Source organism: Leopardus geoffroyi, chromosome D1, assembly GCF_018350155.1.
Source record: "Leopardus geoffroyi isolate Oge1 chromosome D1, O.geoffroyi_Oge1_pat1.0, whole genome shotgun sequence".
NCBI classification, from domain to species: domain Eukaryota; kingdom Metazoa; phylum Chordata; class Mammalia; order Carnivora; family Felidae; genus Leopardus; species Leopardus geoffroyi.
The window spans coordinates 1,053,344-1,078,461 of NC_059329.1; the positions used below are offsets into that span (position 1 = coordinate 1,053,344).

At 42.7% G+C, this 25,118-nt stretch overlaps 1 protein-coding gene across 1 annotated transcript in view; it reads right to left on the reverse strand.

The window, feature by feature from the left end:
- Positions 1-1,463: 1,463 nt before the first annotated feature.
- The window catches only part of MMP20 (matrix metallopeptidase 20), a 52,015-nt gene continuing 28,360 nt past the window's right edge, over positions 1,464-25,118 (reverse strand). Inside the window, exons 7-10 of the mRNA XM_045486594.1 lie at positions 24,040-24,176; positions 22,716-22,872; positions 2,969-3,072; positions 1,464-2,057 (exon numbers count right to left, since the gene is read on the reverse strand). Coding sequence (XP_045342550.1) covers positions 1,957-2,057; positions 2,969-3,072; positions 22,716-22,872; positions 24,040-24,176 — 499 coding nt within the window. The 3' untranslated portion in view covers positions 1,464-1,956. The remainder of the gene's footprint in view (positions 2,058-2,968; positions 3,073-22,715; positions 22,873-24,039; positions 24,177-25,118) is intronic.

The window sequence follows — 25,118 nt, forward strand, 5'->3', positions numbered from 1 at the left end:
TATTTGAACATTTCACATAAACAGAATCCTAGAATCTGTGGCCTCTTGTACCTGGTCTCTCAGGGCACCGTTTCCAAGCTCCGTCTGTGCTGTTGCGCGCGGTGGCCCTTTTTTTTTATTGCCCAATAATATTCCATTGTATGGATTTACCACAATAAACAAACTCCATTCGTCATTTTACGAGCACATTTGCCCTTTTTGGCTATTCTGAATAACGCTGCCATGAAGGTTTTTGGGCATGTTTTGTGCACATTTTTGTGTGGACGTGTCTTCCTGGCTCGCAGGCAGACATCGGAAAGTGGTGGTACGGTTACATGGAAACTCTGGTTTTAGCCTCTCGAGGACCCGCCAGACCGCTTTTCCTCATTGCTCATTGCTATTAAGTAGTTCTCCTCAGCTAGCTGCTTCTGCAAAAGTGACTTTTCTTCTGGAAAGCACACATACTCGAATGTGTCTTCAACCGTCAAAGATTCGACGTCTGGTTGGCCATCAATAGCCACTTTCAGTAACAGAAGCCAAGGGGAGGGTTGAGAGTCAACCCTGCAGTGAGGGCCCCACCCTTCTTTTTTTCCTTAAGTTTATTTATTTTGAGAGAGTGAGTGAGAACAAGGTGGGGAGGGGCAGAGAGAGAGAGAGAGAGGGAGAGAGAATCCCAAGAAGGCTCCACACTGTCAGCGCAGAGCCCGACTTGGGGCTCAAACTCATGAACTGTGAGATCACGACCTGAGATGAAACTGAGAGTCAGATGCTCAACCTACTGAGCCACCCAGGCACCCGGCCCTGTCCCTTCTCAACACTAGGAAGGAATTCAGTAAAGGACACAACAGTAACAGCTGACAGGGTGACACTGTGGCCATCCCGGGCAGCCTGGGAAGTCTACTAAATGTATTTATCATCTAACGTTAGGATCACTTCATCTTTTGACTCCTTACATTCTAGAGGGTCAGATTTAAAAAAAAAAATCACAAGAACGACAAACCGCTGTGTTTTTTCTGTACTGATGAGCAGGTAAGAAAGAGAAAAGGTTTAAGTTGAAGTAAGAAAAACTAAACAGACCAACTCCCCTACATGGAAAACTACTCTGAAGAGACTCACATGCGTGGTTAGAGACAGTGTCACTGTAGGTGTTTTATTGTCAGGAGGCAGGAAATGGACTGAATATCTGCCATTTCTCCTGTGTCTGCGTCTGAACTATCTCCAGTTTTGAGTTTTCTCTAGGTTCGTGGAGTCTGCTGCCAAAGAATGTGTGATAGAAGCTAGTAGATACTGACTGAGGAGAGAAATGAGCGACGGTTCTCATACGGCATTTTTATTGGCTGTTGTTAAAAGTTTTCCTGTTGCAAAGTTTCCCTCTCTTGCCTAGTCTGAAATTGCATTTGAGTGGGCTTGCCCACCGCGACCTGCTTCAAAGACAGTGAGCACAGTTAAACAAACGAGAAATAAAACTTACATGGTATTTTGTTTGTGAGATGTTCAAAGCACAGAGGGACAAATTTATACTCGTCACAACACATGGAAAGGCAGCAAAAGCCACTACTGTGAAGAGTAGTTAAAATTTGCACGGCAATGACATGTCCTTTTAAAAGAATTATAATACATGTCAGGGAATCAACAAATAGACTTCTTCTCGGAAATAAAAACCCAAATTTCTCAATTTGCTTCAGTATGTCGGGTAAGAAACAACAGCAGTGGGTGTCTCACAGAGGAGAGCATTGTGTTGATTCCGATTTTATGTGAAGTTGACCATCTATAGAAATCTCCCATTTTGATTAAAATTATGAAGTCGCAACCGTGAAGAAATGTAGAAGCGTAATTATTTTTGATGAACTCGAAATTGCCCTTAGGATTGAAGGCCACGGGAAGAACCCCCATCCTACATTCTGCCTTGGTCCTTACGTCCAGGGACCAGCTGCTTGCGCTCGCGTTCGTTCCCTAGAAAACACGAGACCTTCCTGTCTAGCAGCCAATCCAGGAGCTAGATTTCAGCACACTGACCACATCTTCCTTCTCTGTGTCATACTTGTACGCTTTGGGTCCTGAAAAGAAGTAAATGTAGCCTAGAAGAGACAAAGTTGAAAATGTGGTTACTGAAGATGACCTAGAAATCCGTAAATGGAGGATTTGGAGGTCGTCCTGGAGGCGAACTGGGGATTTGTCAGCTGGAGCACAGGACCTCTGACCCTCTGTCCCTCATCCCTCACCTTCCGCTGGGGTATACCCTCCAGGAAATCCCCTCCCCCGTCTCTCCCTAGCGAACCACTGGCCATTCTGTAAACCTCAGCTGAAGTCCCACCGTGAAGTCTCCAACTGGGAATGTGGGTTCTCATCTTTTCTTTCTTAGATCACCAGCTGCAGTTGTTGTGAAGATGGCCACACAACTCACTACGAAATTACAGACTGTCTTGTGTTCTAGTAGTCTTATCTATGTTGGATGGAGGGGCATTTCCGACTGTTGTTAGCCTCTCCCCAAGAGCAGAGGATGTATCAGGAAGGGTCTCTGAATTTCTGAACAGAGTCCAGCTCTGTGCTATATGTTCAAGAAGAATGTGTAGACTGGTCCACCAGATCCAATCGCATTTATTCCACTTGGTTCAGTTCAATTCAACTTTCCCGGCTACATGATAGATTTCAGGAGTTGAGTGATGGGAAAGGGAAAGGCCCTGGGAGGGCCAAGAATATGCACATTTTCAAGATGAAAAGGGCAGTTTTTACTGGATGGGCTTCAAGATGTACCCGACTGATGGACTGAAGCTGTACTTTTAAAACTTTCTATTTGCAAAGAGAGATTCTGGATGGCAGACATTTTATACCCTTTCTAGCGACGTGGTTCGCTAAATTTATAAGGGACTCAGGACTGACATTAAGAACAAGAACTCCCATTTGGAAACCTGTTTTCTGTCATGTGAACGCACAGCCCAGATTTCTTGCCACAGTTTCCACAAAGAAAGTTTTTGGTGGAAACACTCACCATTTAATTCCACAGCAGCATCTATCTGGCCATTAACTCCTGAAAATTCTTCTTCAGTATTCTTTGGGTAGTCTTTTTCCATTTTCCCTTTTCGTTCGTCATAGCTGGAAGAAGTGTTATTTCATGAATGATGTTAATAAGAGGTTCTTATCCATTGCAGGTGACACGGTGCTACTCCGGCATATTTAGCCAGGGCTGATTTGTGGCTTTACACGCACGTGTGTGTGTCTCTTCCTCTCTGTGTCACACACATGTGCACACACACGCACGCACACACACACTCTATCGCTTCTCTTCCAAGTTCCTGGGATTCTAGGACCACTAATTTGGCAATCATTTACTCCAAACAGTCTAAACAGATATATTCTTAGAATTATTCTTGGAATTATTAATTAATCGTTAATTCTTAGAGTTATTCTATGCGTTATAGCAACATGTTCCTATAATTAAAAAAAAGACACGCTGCCTCTTGAAAGAAACGCTACATATATTTTTGGTGCTTTATTAACTGTTTCAATGATCCCCCGCCCCCCCTCCACGCATGAATCTGTGGGCCTAGATTCTCGTCCAAGAATCAGTTGAAAGCCCTTCATGGGGACTTTTTAGTCATGGGCTTCTTGCTTCGCAGCCGTGGAGGAAGGATCAAACAAACAATGCAGAGCGAATAAACACAGATGTGAACAGTCAATAGATAAAGATCAGAAACAAGAAAATCTCGGATAACTGAGCCTCTGCTTTTAAATCAGTTGAACTGAATTAAATCGCTTTTGTTTCCTGGAAAGATTATACGACTGACCGAGTAGATTAACTTTCTTTTTCCGGATCAGCAACCACCATGCAGTGATAACTCAGAAGACTGTTTAATACATCTCTTTGTGATCTGCGTTGCCCCTTGTGAAAGAGACTGACTCGTATGAATCAGCGTGACTCGTACGGTTCGGCACGTAGGCAGTTAGGCAGACTTGGTCTCAAGTGTGAGAAAGTTCCTTCTTCGTCGGCACGGAGCCCCCCGTGGGCACATTCCCAGAGTGGACACCACCCGCCCCCTCCCGCCCCTGCCCCGAGAGGTCAGCCGGTTCCTGCTGGTGCCTGGAGTGTGGGGCAGTTTCCTGCTGCCACAGACGACAGCTGCCTGCCCAGTGCGCCTGGCGGGTGGCTCTGAGTACAGGCTGTGGGCTGGGGACAGACCTGTCTGGACACTGGGAGGGACCCCACACCAGGAAAGAAGTAGTCGGGCCCAAGGGACAAGTGGGTTGAGCTGCTTGGTGGAGTGGTGTGGACGGGAGTGGATGCCGAGTGTCCCCGACTCCCTTTTCGGGAGCCACTGCACACAGATAAAAGTGGGAAGCATTTACTGTGTCACCAGAAGTGTCGATACCGTGTGTGGGGACGGGGCACCTGGGTGTTGGGAGTGACCGCAACGTCTCAGGAGAGCAGTCAGGGCAAAGCTGGAGGAAAAAATAGGAACGGCCTAGGCACATGGGCTCCTACATTTCTTTTGTTCACTCCCTTCCAGGCTGCGAAAAATCTGCAGTCGTTCATTCAAAGTCCTTTGCTGATTAATCTCTGTTCACTAGGCTGTGCCTTCTTGCTTCCCTGACACGATGTTATGGAGGAAACGGAAGCTTTGAGGAAGAGAGATCTACAGCCTAGAATACTTGGGGAGTAAGTGCAGAGGGGAGGGCGAGGGGTGGGTCTGCAGGTGGAGAGGGAGGTGGTGGGAGGGTGGTGCACCTGCCTTCCTCAAATTCTTTGTCCGAAGCCAGCCCCGTGCTCAGGGAGTGGTGGAAGGACTTTCGTGTCCGTATTCTCTTTCGCCTGCTCGGAATGGAGCCCTCGAGGCTGCGCTTTGTACACGGGGCTGTGCCTCGGCTTTGTGCATGTTAACCAAACATTTAGGAGGGACCTTGAAAACATAATCGCCATTTATACTGTTTTGCGGCAAAACGTGTTCTCCATCCGAACGAGTGACTGATGAAAGAACGCCTGCAGGGAAACCACTTGCAAGTGGGGGTCTGCTTGTTACAGGCATTGCCTGCTTCTTATTACAGTGGGTGGGCGGTATGTTACAGTCAATGGGTGTTCCATTACAGTGGGTGGGTGTTCTATTAAAGCGGATGGGTGTTATGTTACAGTGGGTGGGTGTTCTATCACAGTGGATGGGGAGGGCTGGGGAAAGGACAGAGCAAATACCTGTTGTTCTTGAGAACAGAAAAACAGTTTAAAGGCAGGAATACCTTTTAAAGAGAGAATGCTGATTATCAACCCAATAGGAAGATAGGGAGGAAAGATCTTTCTCTTTTATCTGTCTGCTTATTCACAAAGAGGGGTGGCAGTAATACCTAAGATCTTATACATAACTCTTCAGAGGATAGCAGAGGTAATAACATACATAAAAATGTTTCGGGAGAAACAGGAAGAGCATTACCATCAAACCATCGAAAAGAATTACCACTTATTTTCATGATCATTTCAGAAAGGAAAGAGACCTTAACACCAAAAAGGCAGAAAGGACATAATCTCAGCATAAAAGACGGTTCTTGCCAACAATGTGTCTTTATACTGACCTGGACTGTACCCCTACATTTATAAAGTTGTCCTGTTCCTATTTTGCTGTGGGTTGGTGCAAAGTCTGTGATAATCTAGTCCTTGGTTTGTGGGCAGATTTTGAGGGTTTCTGCTACAGAGCAAAAAGCATACTGTGTACCATCAGATGGCTCTGGGTGTGAGCTGACTCTGTCACCTCCCGGCTCTAAGATCAGGGGAAAGAGCTCTGAGCTCTGGTTTTCTTATTTGGAAAAGAGTGGTCATGAGGATGAGAGACAATTTACACACACACACACACACACACACGTTCCTGGCATATGTAGACACCAAGAACCATTAACGGACCTGCTAGCATGGGGTTGAGTAAACTTGGTGACTTGACCTGGGCCCTTAAGTCATCCAGGAGCTTAATCTTTACCTAATCTTCAAGCACACTTCACCCGGGTAACATTTTGCAGTAGAGGCAAGGGTGAGAAGAGGTGGAGAAAGGAGGACTACGGAATGTGGAGGTAGTCCAGAGAGCGCAGCGGAGATGCGATTACGATTCAGAAGGTCTGCTGTTACGTTTCGGATTCTGCTGAGGATAGAAGGAAGTTGTAAGACAGGATGAGAGCCACGGGTGTGCGTAGTTTGACGACGCAACGTGAATGGGGAAAAGGTCACGAAGAACGACTGCGCGGAGGATGGCGAGGACCTCTGGGTTTGGACTCACAGGGCACGAAATCCAGCCTCAGGTGGGCCACTTTCTAGCGAGGCGGCCTGGAACTAATGATGTAAGCTCCCCGAGAGGCGATGTTTTAGCTGTTCAGTGGAGAGAGGAGCACCTACTTCTCAAGGTTGTTGAGAAGGCAGAGGGAAAGTGAAAGAATATGAGGAAATACTCACCATGATTCCTAACACACAAGCCATCCCAAAACTAGCTGAATGAGAATGCTCAGGAAAGAAATGCATTTTTATTGTGCATCTGTCACGTACCAAGTCCCTGCTAAAATCACTGCCCGCAATGTCTTATCTTGTTTGTAAAACCTGAATACCAACTAAAAATGACTGACCCGTAACCATGTTTATTTCCTCTATGAGCTTCTGTTTCATCATTTAATATTGGTTAATGGAAATAGATATTAAAGAAATCACGGCTGGCAGTTAAACTTTACTGGTGATATCACAGCGCCATAAATGTGAGGTGCTTTTTTTTCAGATATGTTATCTTACTCTCCACCTTGGTAATCTAAGGGCTTGGGGGACTATTTTGGTAAAGTGCCAGCATGTGGTTTAACTTAATGCTTTGAATTTACATCGGGTAGGAATTCTGGTGTGTCGATTATGATGATTTCTAGCATGTGCCAGTAGCAAAAACTGACCCCATTCTGCCTGCTTTGAAGCACTGAAAGAGAGCTGTGTCTGCTTAAGGAAAATGTGAGAAAGGAGGGCAAAATGGGTAATTTAGTGGTAAGGTATCTAAGTTCCACGTTTTCCGGAAGTTTCTTCAAGGAGACCTTTCTAGTGAGACGAAAACCTGGAATCCCCTTTGAAGTTCATAATCTACTTCAAGCTAGGAATTAGTGGCCTTTTGGGGAGGAAGGGCCTTGTGCAGAGTGTAGACCGCTCTCTACAAGTGGTCTAGGAGGAGAGTGGTCAGGAGTGGGAAGAAGGGAGGAGACCATCCCACGTCGGGGTTAGGAACCCTGCCTTTGAGGGAAAGGGCTGTGGGAAGATTTTGGAACAAAGACTCTGTAACAATGTGGAAAAATATTGATGGCCTCCGTTTCCACCTGATTGTATGATGACATTTAAATTGGCATTGCCAGCCTGAATTCTCTGAGTTCAAAACCTGTATAGAGAACTGTCTTCTGGACCTTTCCATTCTTGGGTTTCACCACGATGCCAAACGCCACATGTACGAAATGGAACTCCTGTTTATTCCTTTATTTCTGCTGTACTCGATTGTATTCTTTCCCCCACTGAATGGCCTTAGCATCTTTGCCAGAAATCAGCTGACCATATGGGTGTATTTCTGGACTGTCGATTTTATTCCATTGATCTCTACGTCTACCCTCATGTTCCTATCTCACTGTCTTGATTACTCTTGCTTTGGAGTTAAGTTTTGAAATTGGGAAGGCTGAGTCCTCCACTGTGTTCTTCTTTTTCAAGATATTTTGGTTTTCCTGGGTCCTGTGAGTTTCCATATGAATTTTAAGATCAGCTTGTCCATTTCTACAAAGGAATCCAGTGGTATTCTGATAGGGATCCTGCTGAGTCCTGTAGATCAATTTGGGGAGTATTGTCATTGAAAAAATATTAAGGCATCCAGTCCATGAACATGAGATATCTTTCCATTAAGGTCTTGTTTACTTTCTCTCAACAGTGTTTTGTAATTTTCAGGTTGTAAGTTTTCCACTTCTATTAAATTGATTTCTAAATATTATTTTTCTTTTTGGTGTTATTTGACTGGAATTGTTTTTTTAACCTTCATTTTTGGATTATGTGTTGAAGTGTATAGAAATACAATTGATTTTTGCAAAATGAACTCACATTCTGCAAATATGCTGAACTTACTTATCAGTTCTACCGGGTTTTTTTTTTTTTTTTTGTTTTGAGAATTCCTTAGGCTTTTCTATATAAAAGGTCATGAGATCTAAACAGTTTTACTTTTTTTCCAATCTGAATGCCTTTTATTCTATTCATTCTTGCTTAATTGCCTTGCCTAGAGCCTCCATTACAGTGATGAATAGGAGTGGTGATAGTGAAAATTTTTGTCTTGTTCCTCATTTTAGGGGGAAAGCATCAAGGCTTTCACCATTGAGTATGAGGTCAGCTGTGGGTTTTCACAGATGCCTTTTCCCAGACTGAGAAAGTGTCCTTCTGTTCCTAGTTTGTTTAGTAGTTTTTATTTTGCAACAGTGTGGGATTTTGTCAAATGCTTTTTCTGCATTTGAGATGGTCACATGGCTTTTGTTTCTTAACCTATCAATATGGTGTATTACGTTAATTGATTTTCAGAAGTATTTTTGAGTGATTTGTGCATCCGTATTCACAAAAGCTATTGCTCTGAAGTTTTATTTTCTTCTGATGCCTTGGTCTGGTTTTGGTATCAGGGTAATACTGCCCTCATATAATGAGTTGGGAAACGGCCCCTCCTCTTCTATTTTTTACAGGAGTTTGTGAAAAACTGGCATTAATTCCTCTTTAAATGTTTTGGTAGAATTCATTACTGAAGCATGTAGTCTTGGGTTTTTCTTCATGGATCATTTTTTGGTTATGAATTAAATGCCTTCACTTGTTATAGGTTGGTTCAGGCTATTTCTTCTTTTTAAAAAAATTTTTTTTTTCAACGTTTATTTATTTTTGGGACAGAGAGAGACAGAGCATGAACGAGGGAGGGGCAGAGAGAGAGGGAGACACAGAATCGGAAACAGGCTCCAGGCTCTGAGCCATCAGCCCAGAGCCTGACGCGGGGCTCGAACTCACGGACCGCGAGATCGTGACCTGGCTGAAGTCGGACGCTTAACCGACTGCGCCACCCAGGCGCCCCCAGGCTATTTCTTCTTGAATCAGCTTCACTCTTTTATTTATTTCTAGGAATTTGTCCATTTCAGGTCTTTTATCATATTTATTGGCATACAGTTATTCATAGCCCTCCTTTATAATCCATTTAATTTCCGTAAGGTTGGTAGTAGTGTTCCCGCTTTCATTTCTGATTTTAGTAATTTGAGTCCTCTCTTTTTATTTTTTTAAAGTTTATTTATTTTGAGTGAGAGAATGAGTGTGTGCAAGTGGGGGAGGGGCAGAGAGAGAGGGAGAGAGAAAGAGAATCCCAAGCAGGCTGTCAGCATAGAGCGTGATGTGGGGCTTGTTCCCACGAGCCTTGAGTCATGACCTGAGCCAAAATCAAGAGCTGGATGCTCAACTGACTGAGCCATCCAGGCACCCTGAATCTTCTCTTTTTAATTAGGTCAACTCGTGAGAAACGTATCTATTTTGTTGATCTTTTCAAAGAACCAAATTTAGTTTAGTTGATTTTTCTCAAATTGCTTATGTATTCTCTACTTCATTTATTTCCACCATAATCTTCATTATTTACTTCTTTCTGCTGGCTTTAGGTTTCATTTGCACCATTTACCCAGGGTCTTAGGTGGAAGTTTAGGTTATGGACTTGAGGTCTTTTTTTAAAGGGCATTTAGAGCTGTGCATTTCCCTTTGGGTACTGCTGTCACTGAATCCATAGGTTCTCAAATGCAGTGTTTTTGTTTTCATTCTTCTTTTAAGTATTTTCTAATTTCTCTTGTGATTTCCTCTTTGACGCACCGGTTGTTCATTTTCACATAGTTGTAAATTATCCAGTTTTCCTTCTGATATTGATTTCTAGCTTAGTTTCATTATGATCAGAAAAGATCTTTGGTATGATTCAGTTGAGGCGTGTGTGGCGTCCTGACATGTCACCTATCCTGGGCAATAAGCACTTGAAAAGAACGTGATTTAGTTTTTGTGTCAAGTGTTTGCCAGATCACCATTAGGGCTCGTTGGTTTGTGGCGCTGTTCACGGTTTCTGTGCCTTGTAGATCTTGTTGTGTGTTTGCTCCGTTCATTACTGAAGTGAAGTAATGAAGCCTTCAATTATAATTATTCAGTTGTTTCCTCCCTTCATTTTTGTCAAGTCTTTTTTTTTTTTTTTGGCTTCCTGAATTTTGGGGGTCTGTTGTTGGGTTGTTTTATCTTCTTGGTTGATTGACCCTTTTGATCAACCCTTGTTTTGATCAACAACCCTTGGTTGATCACTAAAAAATGTCCCTCTGAATCCCTAGTAATGCTTTTTATTTTAAAGTCTGTTTTGCCTGATATTAGCATAGTCATCCTGGCTTTCTTATGATTGCTGTTTGCATGATAGATATTTTTCCCGTCCTTTTACTTTTAGTCTATTTGTATCTTTGAATATGAAGGTGTGTCTCCTTCAGCATAGAGCTGGATCTTGTTTGTTGTTGTTTTTTTTTTTTCCATCCAGTCTAATAATCTCTGTCATTTGATTACACTGTTTAATCCATTCACATTTAATATTATTGATGTAATTGGATCTGATTCCACCACTTTGCTTTGTACACGTCTCATGTCTTTTTGGTTCCCTTTTTCCTCCTTAATGCTTTCTTTTGCATTAGTGAAGATTTTCCAGTGCACCGTTTTAATTTCTTCCATGACTTTTTCACTACATTTAAAAAAGTTATTTCCTTAGTGGTTGCTGTAGACCATATCATATATACCTTACTTTACCACAAACCGTTGGATTTATACTAACTTAATTTCACTGAGATTCAGAAACATTATTCCTATAAAATCCATTCTTTGGTCTTCCTTTGGGTGGTGGTATTGTTATACTTATTACATCTGTATATGTTATGAACCCCCAAAATACGTTGTTCTAATTACTATTTTAGATAATTCAATGTCTTCTTGAGAAGCTGAGAGGAGAGAAAGTATATGTTTACAGTTTTTGATATATTAACCTTTTTTTTTATCATTTCTCCTTTCTTTTGTTGTTCTTGTGAATCTGCATTACAGATTTGATATCATTTGATATCATTTCCCCAGCTTAATACAATTTTCCTTACACCCACTTCTTTGATGCTGTTGTTGACAAATATATCATGTTTCTGAATATTATAGGCCCAACGATACAATTTTAGACATATAAATAATAAACATATATACGTGCAGTTTTAAACAGTTAATTTTAAAATTGGGGGTGCTTGGGTGGTGGCTCAGTTGGTTAAGAGTCCGACTTTGGCTCCAGTCATGATCTTTGGCTCATGGTTCATGAGTTCGAGCCCCACGTTGGGCTCTGTGCTGACAGCTCAGAGCCTGGAGCCCGCTTCAGATTCTCTGTCTCCCTCTCTCTCTGCCCCTCCCCTGCTCACTCTCTATCTCTCCCTCTCTCTCTCAAAAATAAATAAACGTTAAAAAATATAAAATCAGTTAAGAGAAGGAAAGGGAGGAAATATACCTTTATTCTATCATAATTACATAATTACGTTTACTGGTGTTCTTTGTTGTTTTAATGTGGATTCAAAGTGCTGTCCAGCGTCACTTGCCTTCAGCCTGAAGAACTTGCTCTAGTATTTCTCGTAAGGCAGATATGCTAGCAACACATTCTCTCGGTTTTGTTTATCTGGGAATGTCGTATTTGGTCTCCATTTTTGAGATAGTTTAGCCAAGTGCAGGATTCTTGGTCGGGAGTTTTTTTCTTTGAGCACTTTGAAGACGTTGCCCAGCACGTCCTGGCCGGCCTGGTGTAGCCAACCTGCCATCTTGTCTGCTCCGATCCAGTCACACTGCTGCCAGAGTGAGATTTTTACCACGTGAATCTTACTGGGTGACTCCCTTATTCAGGACACTTAAAGATATCCTTCTTTTTTTATAACTTCACACTGGTCACTCTGGAAAGGTGCAGGCCCCCTGTCATCTACACCTCCTTCTCCTTGGGCCCCGTCTCTCGTTCTAGCTGCATTATGACCCTTGGAGCTGCCTGCAGTTGTCCCCAGACGCACAGGCTGTTTTGTGTTATCAGTGCCTCTGCTTTGTCTGGAAGCCACGCCCCCCCCCCCCGCCCCGCCTCCCTCCTGGGAAACTCCTACTTTCTTCTCAAGATGTTCCTTCTTCCAAACCTTAACTTCCTCTAAGAGTTCCTTCTTCGACACCTTAACTAGAGCTGGCCATTTCCTATTTGTTTTGCCCCAGTGATCCCCATCCAGTCTTCTACGGGAGCACCTGTGACACTTGGATTGTTCTTAAATCTTTATCCATACATGTACCCTCAACTGTGTGCCTTGCTGAGGGCCTGGGCAGCGCCCCATACGAGCTCAGGGTTTATTATGGGACAGTCATTTCACATCCTTCTCACTCACACCCACCGCCCTGTGAAGCAGATACTATTTCTGCCTCCCTATGGACGATGATGAAACCAAAACAGAAAGGCCATCCCTGTTGCCCAAGGACTGCTGAGATGAACACTCCCTTAGTCCTGCCTGCACTCTCAGTCCACAAACTCTGAGCTCTCTCTTGAGTGTCAGGGTCCTAGTACAGAGCCTGGTGCAGAAACGTACCCAACAAATTTAAGATTAAAAAGCAAGATTTTGAACTCTACCCATCTTTCTGGTTTTGATCACGTATTTCTCTATGGTGACTTCAGTATACTTGGGGCGTCATGAAGGGGAGAATGTGTCCTACTTTGCATCAATCACGCCTCCAGTCTGCATAGAAGAGTGCCCTAGGGATGGAAAGGGGTGGGGCCTGCAGATTTGCAGGTCACTGTACACAAAATTCTTTGACTACCTCAAAGAATGATGGATCTGAGGGCACCCCCAGTCCCCAGGAACTCCCTGGTGTAGCCACTCCTCTGCTGTTGGTAAGCGAGAGAGAACATTTACAGGGAGAAATTAGCCAAAGGTGACGGAAATAACGTAAAGGAAGAAAAAGTGGCTGGACCATTGGGGCCCGCCAGGAAGAGGAAAGGAAGGAGTGAAAGCAAATGGACGTATGGGGAAGAAGCCCTTGTTGTTACGTTTAAGCAACACGTCATGTAGCTTGTGGTGTTGTGAGCGCAGGGTGGGGCACGCGGTGGTGTCAGCATGATAGAGCTCCCTTTTGGATTTCAACTTGTAGTTCTCTGCGGCTGCTCCCTGTGAATTACTACTACGGCAACACGTGGGCTCTCACTCTTAGAGCCTAAACCAACCTGGCCCCAGGCTAACCGTCAATCCTCAGTGGGGGATGTTCTTCCATAGTTGTCTCATGGCACATCAGTCACTGAAACGGGTCCCAGCCCTCGGACGTCATGGAGAACGTCCCTGACATTAAGCCTATCCAGAGACTTCTCTTCCCTTGGCACATCATTTATGTCACAGACTGAACCAGCATGATGACCGAAGAAGAACCTGAGGAGTGACTAAAGAAAGTAAGCCGTAACACATCAAACAAATTCTTGGTCTATAACTTGAGGCTGCGGCCTTCTGTGTTTTTGAGTATGGCCATGTGCTTTACTGATAGAACATTTGTCTCCTTTGGTCTTTCCCCCCTTTCCTGTTTATTTTTTTTAAGTTTGTTTATTTATTTATTTTGAGAGAGAGAGAGAGAGAGAGACAGAAGCAGAGAGAGGGAGAGAGAATCCCAAGCAGGCTCCACATTGATGTGGGGCTCAAACCCACAAACCATGATATCATGACCTGAACCAAAGTCAAGATTCGGAGGCTTTAACCAACTGAGCCATCCAGCTGCCCCTCCTGCCTTTCCTGTTTGGAACAAGACATAGTGACCGAGGCTTCCTTGAGTCTTGGGGCAACCGCAAGAGTGGCGTCTACATGTTAATAGCAGAGCAAAATGTTAGAAGGAAGTTGGGTCCCTGGTGACCATGGATTCATTCTAAGTCTATTAAACTCCTGACACATTACATACATGAGAAAAGCAGACCTTTATGTGTTTCAGCTACAGTTATTTCTGGGTGTCTCTCACTCGCAGCTGAACATAATTTCTAACCAACGCATGGCTTCACATGACAATAAGATGTCATACATCTGAGGCTCTGCTAAACCAGGGGTGCGGAGTTCAGGGTGGGAGAGTTTGTTAATGGAGTAGCTAACGACAGCCTTTGCTCGACTTCTGAGCTGTAAGTCCAGGTTGTTTGTCTTGTTCTTTGGTGCAGAAACCAGGTGTGTTGGAGCATGTGACACAGAAGACTCTCACTGGTGAAAGGAACTTCCCTGTGACCAGCTCTCTGATTGGAGTGCTGCTCAGAGAACTGCTGAGGTTTCAACAATCATTTGTTAATCGTCACAAGTTTTTAAGCAGTTGTTAGGCACCATGTAAGTTCCTACAGTTACTGAAAAGTTACTCTATTTGAACACCTACTATGTGCCAGGCTCGGTCTAGGTGTCTCCATGCACTGTTCACTTAATACTCTAACCTCGGAAGGGTAATTTTCTTGTATTATTATTTTTTAACTGTTTATTTTGCGAGAGAGGAGAGACTGCAAGCAGGGGAGGGGCAAAGAGAGAGGGAGAGAGAGAATCCCAACCAGTCTCCTCACTGTCAGTGCACAGCCCACTGTGCATCTTGATCTCAGGAACCGCGAGATCATGATCTGAGCCGAAATCACGAGTCAGACGCTTAACCGACTGAGCCACCCAGGTGCCCCAGCCTTGGAAAGTTAATTTTAAAAGTGCCTGCTGGGTTTCCTTCCCATAATACCAAAATGGGTCTTTGACACTTGAGTTAAACCCCTAGACCAACTTTTTTTTTTTTTTTAATTTTTTTTTTTCAACGTTTATTTATTTCTGGGACAGAGAGAGACAGAGCATGAACGGGGGAGGGGCAGAGAGAGAGGGAGACACAGAATCGGAAACAGGCTCCAGGCTCCGAGCCATCAGCCCAGAGCCCGACGCGGGGCTTGAACTCCCGGACCGCGAGATCGTGACCTGGCTGAAGTCGGACGCTTAACCGACTGCGCCACCCAGGCGCCCCTAGACCAACTTTTTAATGAATCTGTTTTATCCAGATTACTAAGACTTTTCCTTAATAGACACTCACAAAAGCCTAGGTGGAAAGGCGTACTGTGCTTTCCTCAGGGGGGAATCAGGCATCGTTAGAATCAGAGACACCCTTCCTCACCAACCTTACATTCTCAGAGAATTAAAAACCTCTCAGCAAGCCTCTTGCGTCAGCTGTTAAACCTCAATTCCGCCTGGCTGGAGGTGCATGCTTTGCTGGTAGATGGTAGATTAGTTCAAAGACTGGGCAATGAATGGAGAATTGAAATAATGGAAGAGTGGACAATCTCCCAAGTGAGATTCGGGCTGTGAGCAATCTTTGAGAAATTAACTGAATTAACACAAATGCCCTCACACTCCCACACGCAGGCTTCTACATGCATTTCCAATCTCATTCTTGGAAAATCTGCAATGGGAGTTGGGTTTCTCAATACCTATCTTCCGGTATGTCAGCACTGTGATTACAGCCACTTTATTTTAAATGAGGACCTGGGGGAATCTGCCCAGCAGATACCAGGGGCTTAATAAATGAATTACGATCGGGATTTCAGAAAGGAAGTTCCGAAAGAAAGATCTCTGGCTTCTTGGTTTAATCACCAGACTGGAAGTGACGGGTCAGGACAACACATGATGCTCTGAGCAGTGATCCCAGGGCTCTCAGTGGCCTGGAGTCAGCAGGTCTACATTTGTTTGGCACTCATTTCTAGAAAATAAAATTCCCTTCTCACAAAACAGATCTGTTCTCCAGTTATATTACTTTCTTGGCTCCAATTTGGAGAAGCTATCAGTCAGATGGAAGAAGCCAAAAACGTATTTATAAATTTCCTTTATGCCTAGAAATGGTTATTAAGAGTAGGTGATATGCCAGCACAGCTATGATTCAGAATAGAAGGAGAGTTGAAGAGCTTCTCAGACAAACAAAAACTAAAGGAGCTCACGACCACTTCACCTGCCCTGTAAGAAATATTAAAGGGGACACTTTGGGTGGAAAGGAGACACCAAAAGTGACAGTATAAAGGCAGAAAACACAAAAGCAGTAAAAATATTTCTGTTAAAAAAATCAGCCAAGGAACTCACAAAGAAAGGGTAGAAAATACAAAAACATACATCTAAACCATGGGGAGGAGACGAGTGAAGCATGGGTTCAAACTTAAGTGACCATCAACCTAGTACAGAAACGCTATTTGCAGTGGATGTTATATACATACCTAATAGTAACCATAGATCAAAAGTCACTAATAAGCACATAAGAAGACAGAGAATGAAATTGAAATATATTGTTAAAGAAAATCAGCAACACATGGAAGTGACAAAGACAAGAAAACACCAGAGAAAAGCTCCAGAAACAAGCACAAAACAAGTAATAAAAGGACAATAAAGTCATATTTATCAATAATTGCCTTGAATGTAAATGGACTAAATGCTCCAATCAAAAGGCATTGGGAGTCAGAATGGAGAAAAAAACAAGACCCTTCTGCCTACAACAAACTCATTTAGTCATAAAGGCACCTGCAGATTGAAAGTGAGGAGATGGAGAATCATCTATTATGCTAATGGATCCAAAAGAAAGTCAGGGTCATGATACTTATATCAGACAAATGAGACTTTAAAACAAAGACTGGAACAAGAGTCGAAGAAGGGCATTATATCATTATTAAGGGGTCTATCCAACAAAAAGATCTCATAATTGTAAATATTTACGCGCCCAACATAGGAGAACCCACGTATATAAAACAGTAACAAACATAAAGAAACTCATTGATAACAATACCACAATAGTAGGGGACTTCAACACCCCACTTACACCAATGGACAGATCATCTAAACAGAAAACCAAGAAGGAAACAATGGCCTTGAATGACACACTGGACCAGATGGACTTAACAGATATATTCAGAACATTCCATCCTAAAACAGCACAATACAGATTTTTTTTGAGTGCACATGGAGCATTCTCCAGAATAGATCACATATGAAGTCACAAAACAGACTTCAACAAATACAAGAAGATTTAAGTCATACCATGCACCTTTCTGACAACACTGCTATGAAGCTAGAAGTCAATCACAAGAAAAAAATTTGCAACACCACAAATATATGGAGGTTAAATAACATACGGTTAAGCAATGAATGAGTCAACCAGGAAATCAAAAGAAGAAATAAAAAAATACATGGAAACAAATAAAAATGAAAACACAATGGTCCAAAACCTTTGGGATACAGCAAAAGTGAAAGGGAAGTTTACAGGCCCATCTCAAGAAGCAAGAAAAATCTCAAATACACAACCTAACCTTACACCTAAAGGAGCTACAAAGAGAATAAACAAAACCTAAAACCAGTAGAAGGAAGCAAATAATAAAAATTAGAGGAGAAATAAATGAGATAGAAACAAACAGACAAACAAATGACAATAGAACAGATCAATGAAACCAGGAGCTGTTTCTTTAAAAATATTAATGAAATTTGATAAACCTCCTAGCCACACTTATCGAGAGAGAGAGAGGAAGAGAGAGAGAGAAAGAATAAATAAATAAAATCACAAATGGCAGAGGAAAACTAACAACCAACACCACAGAAATACAAACAATTACAATTTTAGAATATTATGAAAAACTATATGCCAACAAATTGGACAACCTGGAAGAAATGGATAAATTCCTAGAAACATACAAAACGAAAACAGGAAGAAATAGAAAACTTGAAAAGACCAATAAGCAGTGAAGAAATTGAATGAGTAATCAAAACAGTCTCAACAAATAAAAGTCCAGGATCAGATGGCTTCACAGGCCAATTCTACCAAACATTTAAAGAACAGTTAATACCTATTCTTCTCAAATTATTCCAAAAAGTAGAAGAGGAAGGAAAACTTCCAAATTAATTCTATGTGGCCAGCGTTACCCTGACACCAAAACCAGACAAGACTCCACTAAAAAAAAAACTACAGCCCAATATCCCTGATGAACATGGATGTAAACATTCCTAACCAGATACTAGGAAATCGAATCCAATAATATGTTAAAAAAATCATTCACCATGATCAGATGGGATTTATTTCTGAGTTTTAAGAGTGGTTCAATATCAATCAATGTGATACATCACATTGATAAAAGGAAGGATAAGAACAATACGATCATTTCCACAGATGCAGAAAAAGCACTTGACAAAGTACAACATCCATCCACGATGAAAACCCTCCACAAAGTAGATATAGAAGGAACAGAGCTCAGCATAATAAAGGACATATACAAAAAACCCACAGCTAATATCATCCTCAGTGGGGAAAAACTAAGAGCTTTTCCTCTACAGTCAGGAAGATAGATGGGATGCCTGGGTGACTCAGTTGGTTAAGCATCCAATTTCAGCTCAGGTCATGATCTCATGGTTTGTGAGTTTGAGTCCCACATTGGGCTCTGTGCCGACGGCTCAGAGCCTGGAGTCTGCTTCGGATTCTGTGTCTCCCTCTCTGTCTTGGCCCCTCCCCCACTTCTACGTGCTCACTCTCTCTGACTCTCTTTCTTGGAAACAATAAATGAATAAATTAAAAAAAAAGATAGGGATGTCCACTCTTACCACTGTTATTTAACATAGTACTAGACGTCTTAGCCACAGCAATTTATCAACAACAAAAAAAAATAAAAGGCATCCAGATAGGCAAGGAAGAAGTCAAACTTTCACTATTTGCAGATGATCTGATACTCTATATAGGAAACCTGACCTAAATGGGAGACAGGAAACCATCAAAATCCTAGAGGGGAACACAGGCAGCAACCCCTTTGACCTTGGCTGCAGCAGCTTCTTACTTGATATGTTTCCAGAGGCAAGGGAAACAAAAGCAAAAATGAACTATTGGGACCTCATCAAGATAAAAAGCTTCTGCACTGCAAAGGAAACAATCAACTAAACTAAAAGGCAATCAACAGAATGGGAATAGATATTTGCAAATGACTTATTGGATAAAGGGTTAGTATCCAAAATCTATAAAGAACTTACCAAACTCAACACCCAAAAAACAAATAAGCCAAGGAACAAATGGGCAGAAGACATGAATAGACACTTTTCCAAAGAAGACATCCAGATGGCTAACAGACACATGAAAAGATGCTCAACATCATTCATCATCAGTTAAATACAAATCAAAACCACAATGAGATACTACCTCTCACCTATCAGAATGGCTAAAGTTAACAACTCTGGAAACAACAGATGTTGGTGAGGTTTCAGAGAAAGGGAAACCCTTTGGCACTGTTGGTGGGAATGCAAACTGGTCCTGTCACTGTGGAAAACAGTAGGGAGGTTTCCTCAAAAAATTAAAAATAGAACCACCCTATGACCCAGAAACTGCATTATGAGGAATTTATCCAAAAGATACAAAAATGATCATTCGAAGGGGCACACACACCCCAATGTTTATAGCAGCACTTTCAACAATAGCCAAATTATGGAAAGAGCCCAAATGCCCATGGACTGATGAATAAAGAAGATGTGGTATATATATACAATGGAATACTACTGAGAGATGAAAAATAATGAAATCTTGCCATTTGCAACAATGTGGATGCAACTAGAGCGTATCATGCTAAGTAAAGTAAGTCAGAGAAAGATAAATATCATATGATTTCACTCACATGCGGAATTTGTTAAATGCAACAGAGGAACATAGGGGAAGGGAAGGAAAAATAAGATGAAAAGAGAGAGGGAGGCAGACCATAAGAGTCACTTAAGTACAGAGAACAAACTGAGGGTTGATGGAGGGAGGTTGGTGGGGGGATGGGTTAGATGAATGATGGGCATTAAGGAGGGCACTTTTAGGGATGAGCACTGGGTATCATATGTAAGAGATGAATCACTGGGTTCTACTCCTGAAGCTAAGACTATACTGTATGTCAACTAACTTGAATTTAAATTAAAAATAAAAAGAAAATCTGAAAGACTCCACCAAAAAACTGCTAGAAATGATAAATGAATTCAGAAAAGTAGCTGGATATAAAATCAACAGGAATCTGTTATGTTTCTATACAGTTATCATAAAGCTGCAGAAAAAGAAATTAAGGCATCGATCCCATTTACAACAGCATCCAAAACAATAAGATACCTAGGAAGAAATTTACCAAAAAGGTGAAATATCTGTCCTCTGCAAACTATAAACATTGATGAGAGAAACTGAAGAGGCCACAAAGAAATGGAAAGACATTCCATGATCATGGATTAGAAGAACAAACATTGTTAAAATGTCTATACTACCAAAGAAATCTACCCATTTAATGCAATCCCTATCCAAATACCAACAGCCTGTTTTACAGAACTAGAACAAACTATCCTAAATTTGTATGGAACCACAAAGATCCTGCATAACCAAAGCAACCTCGAAAAAAGTTAAAGCAAAACTAGAGGCATCATAATTCCGGACTTCAAGCTATATTACAAAGCTACAGTCATCAAGACAGTATGGTACTGGCACAAAACCAGACACATAGATCAATAGAACAGAATAGAAAACACAGAAATGAACCCACAACTACATGGTCAACTAGTCTTTAACAAAGCAGAAAAGAATATCTAATGGAAAAAAGTCTCTTCAACAAGCGGTACTGGGAAAACTGGGCAGCAATGTGCAGAAGAATTAATCTGGACCACTTTCTTATACCATACACAAAAATAAATTCAAAATGGATGAAATACCTAAGTGTAAGACAAGAAACCACCAAAATCCTAGAGGAGAACACAGGTAGTAACTTCTTTGACCTCTGCCATGGCAACTTCTTACTAGACATGTTGCCAAAGGCAAAGGAAACAAAAGCAAAAATGAACTATTGGGACCTCACCAGGATGAAAGCCTTCTGCACAGTGAAGGAAACAATCCACAAAACTAAAGGTAACATACAGAATGGGAGAAGATATTTGCCAATGACATATCTGATAAAAGGTTAGTCTCCAAAATCTATAAATAACTTATAAAACTCAATACCCCCAAAACAGATATCCAATTAAAAATGGGCAGAAGACTTGAATAGGCATTTTTTTCCAAAAAGATACACAGATGGCCAACAGACACATGAAAAGATGCTCAACATCACTGATAATCAGGGAAATGTAAGTCAAAACTACAATGAGATACCACCTCACACCTGTCAGAATGGCTAAAATTAACAACTCGGGAAACAATGGATGTTGGTGAGGATGTGTAGAAAAGGGATCCCTTTTACGCTGCTGGTGGGAATGCAAACTGGGGCCGCCACCCGGCAAAAACAGTATGGATGTTCCTCAAAAAGTTAAAAATAGAGCACCCTACGCCCCAGCAATTGCACTACTAGGTATTTATCCAAAAGATACAAAAATACTAATTCGAAGGGATACAGGCCCCACCCCCACCACGTCTCTAGCAGCATTATCATCAACACCCAAACTGTGGAGAGAGCCCTTATGTCCAGTGACTGATAAACGGATCAAGAAGCTGGTGTATATATAGAATGGAATATTACTCAACCATCAAAAAGAATGAAATCTTGACATTTGCAAGAACGTGGGTGGAGCTAGAGAAATGAAGTGAAATAAGTCAGAGAAAAACAAATACCATATGATTTCATTTGTATGTATAATTTGAGAAACATAGGGTCAAAGGGGAAAAATAAATAGAGACAAAGCAAGAAACAGACTCTTAACTAGAGAACACAATAATGGTTACAGAGGGGAGGTAGGTGGGGAATGGGGGAAATAGATGATGGGGGTTTAGGAGGGCACCTGTTGTAATGAGCACCGGGTGACGTGTGGAATCACTATAGTCTACACACGAAACTAATCTCACACTGTACGTTAACCAACAGGAGTTAAAATAAAAACCTAAAAATAGTTAAGTGACATAAAATAAGACGAAAACCCTTGGGCCCAAGTTGGGTACTCTCCCACTTACCAACAGATCCTTCATGGACCTGATGTATTTAGCACAGTCAACTGCTTAGAATCTGGTTTTCTCAGTTCCCTCTTCTGAAATTTGGATGAACAGGCAATTCGGAACTGAGAGTGGGGAGTAGAGGCAGAGTGTGCTCTGCCTTCAACTCGAGTCAGTTAAGGACAGAAACCCAGCAGATGGGAAGAGGTGTGGCCCCATGTGCAGGGATTGGTCGACAGATGGCGCCTTGCTCAGTCTGCTTATAAAGACCCCTGCAGGTGGGACAGGGCTATCCTATGGGATCCACTACGGATAGGAAGAGCCTTCATGGTCTGGGTTGCATGAAAGAACTTAGCAATAGTGCTTTTCCTTTCAGCAGAACTTTCCTTCGAAGAGCCCCACAGTCATGACCACATCCATTCTGCACAAAATCACAGAGTATTCTGGGATACACTGGTACCCACATCCAGGGAGTCAGTTCTACCCCCAGGCACTCCCTGCGGGTAGCCATGTATTTGGGGAAGCTGCACCCACTGGAGATCCAGTGCATTGAAACATGAGGGTGTTTCGTGTGCTGGAGAACAAGTAATGGGATTACTGAACGAATGTTTCACTCATTTGGATAGTTCGTATCTTTGAGACAGTGTCCACCATGAGTAAACGGCACCCCAGGGGCCAAGAGGAGCCCACGGCCTTTTGCTAACTTGCTCTGCATTCTTTTCTGCTGAAGGATTTTCCCTTCTCATTGAATGCATCTGGAAAATCCAAAGGAGAAGAGCCATACCTGTAGTATTCGTCTCCGACAAAGAAAAGGGTCTTCTGCACATCCTTGAGGTAGACGGCAGCATCTATTCGCTGTACATACCTTGGGAAGCCAAAGTCATAAATAGTGCGCGGAGGACCTTGCATCTGGAATCCTCTTGTTACCCAGTAGTGGGGGCCTGAAAACAGAAATTAAGTTTACAAAAACTCTGGGCGCCTGAATGGCACAGTCGATTGAGCGTCCGACTCTTGAGCTTGGCTCAGGTCGTGATCTCACCGTTGGTGAGTCTGACCCCCAAATGGGGCTCTGTGCTGATGGTGCAGAGCATGTTTGGGATTCTCTCTCCTTTTCTCTGCCCGCCCCTCTCTGCTTGTGCGCTCTATCAAAAAAAAAAAAAACTTAAAAAAGTTATATATGAAAAAAGTTTACAAAAATTCTGTGCCACTCAGTAAGGCATTTCATTCATGAGGATTTCTATGCATGGTCACGACGGGAGTGGTTTATGGGATAGTCACTGTGGCTATTACCCAATATATAAGATTTTATTCAATTAAAACTACTCTTGAGGCAAAAATCTCAAGTGATACTTAAGAAAGCAATAACGTTGATACAATTGGGTCTTACATTTAACACATTAATTTTTTCAAGACACTTTCCATGTGTACAATCTCATTTGGGTCTCGTACGCGTGCATGGGAGAGGACGGGTGTGGGACGTGCCAGATGCATTCTTAGGCTGGCACCAGTCTTCCGTCTTTACCTAACCTCGGCATCAAGAAAAAGGAGCTAAAAGTGACAGTTGTCCCTAACTGGGTAACGTCCACTGGCTAGCCATTGTTGCATCTCCAAGGTCGGTGTTACTATAATCACTGTGCGAAGCGAATCATGAAGAGAGTTGGCCAGAGTCACACAAACAGGAAAGGGCTGGAGCCAGGGAGTGACACTGTGCATGCCCACCTCCTGAAACCACAGGGCTCCTTCCATGCCCAGCTGCCTCCCGCAGGGCACATAGCAAGGGTGCTGTCCTCACACGGGGTTCTGTGTTGGCTTCTGTTCACTGGAGGATCTCAGTGGGATGTGCCACTCTGTGGGGCAGGAGCCAGGTCTGTAGCCCCCGGGGGTGCTGTCACTTAGCACGGTGCCTGTCTTGGGTAAAGTCCTGGCTCTGACAGTCATTGCCATTCTTGCCATTGTTGTAACGGCAGAGTGGCATCTCCCACCCAACCTGAGGAGGTGTGACTGGAACACGCTCCATGATCACGGGACAGAGGCTGACCGCACCAGATGTCCCGGCATTCCGGGCCCTGCCCCCTGCCGTGTCTTCCCTTCGGGGGTCTGTCGAGTACCTTTGAAGAAGTAGGCGGTGCCCCTCTCGGCCACTTCGTAAGCTGCGTCCACGTTGGACATAAGCTGGGGGAAGGAGCTGGTGATGGTGCTGGGCCGGATCCCTGTCATCATGTGCACCTGACGACGCCAGAAAATCCTGTTGGCCGATGGACAAGACATCAAGGTTGAGGTTGATCTTAAACGGGACTCGGACTGAAACGTACTGCCAGCCACACATCAGAGGCCATTTCTAAATGCCTCTCACCCTTGCCTTGTGTGCAAAGAGAACAGCAGTTTTTTGACCTTGGTAAATAGCTCTTCTCCCTTTGTGCTCTTTTTTGTTCCCTTTTGTTCTTTTAGCATCTCTGCAATCCCCCTTTACTGGTGATTTACACATTGAGGCTGCGCACCTTCCATCGGAACTATCTCTTGGTACACATGTCCCTTTCCTACTCTGATCTTTTAAAAATGAAGATCTCGCAAACAGAAAATTCAATCCAGGTTAACATTATGAATATTACAAATGAACCAAAACTTTGTGGTTAGGAGATGCGAATTATTCCCGCCAGAACCGTTAGCCAGCAAGAACATTAACCGTGATCAATTATACCGCTGATATACTTAGCTCTTCAAAGTGTTCATATCCTTGAAGCTGATGGCTTGTTAACAGAAAATCTGGCACGCCCAAATTAACGCGAGGTTTAACAACTCTTCCAATATTGTTTCCATAAAACCATGGTAGTACCACAAGGGCATTGGGCTGAAACTGTCAATATAAATGGGGTCCATTTTGAATTTCGGAGGTGAAAGTCATTTTTACAAAACATGAAGAGCTGACTTGACTCTGTAGAAACTGGAATCTATACATAAAATTATTTATCGAGAGTGAAACCGTGATAAAGTTTGGACATTTAATTTTCTGGGTAGTTAGGGTAGGAACTCCTCAATCTTACGTTGGGTTTTCGTGTTCAGTTAATTTAACAGATACAGCGAGCGCCTATCGGCAGGGACTGTGGCAGATACCAAAGATGAAGCACTGAACAGACCCAGGCCTAGCCCCCAAGGAGCTACAGTTCTCCAGACGGGTATGTAACTAGGC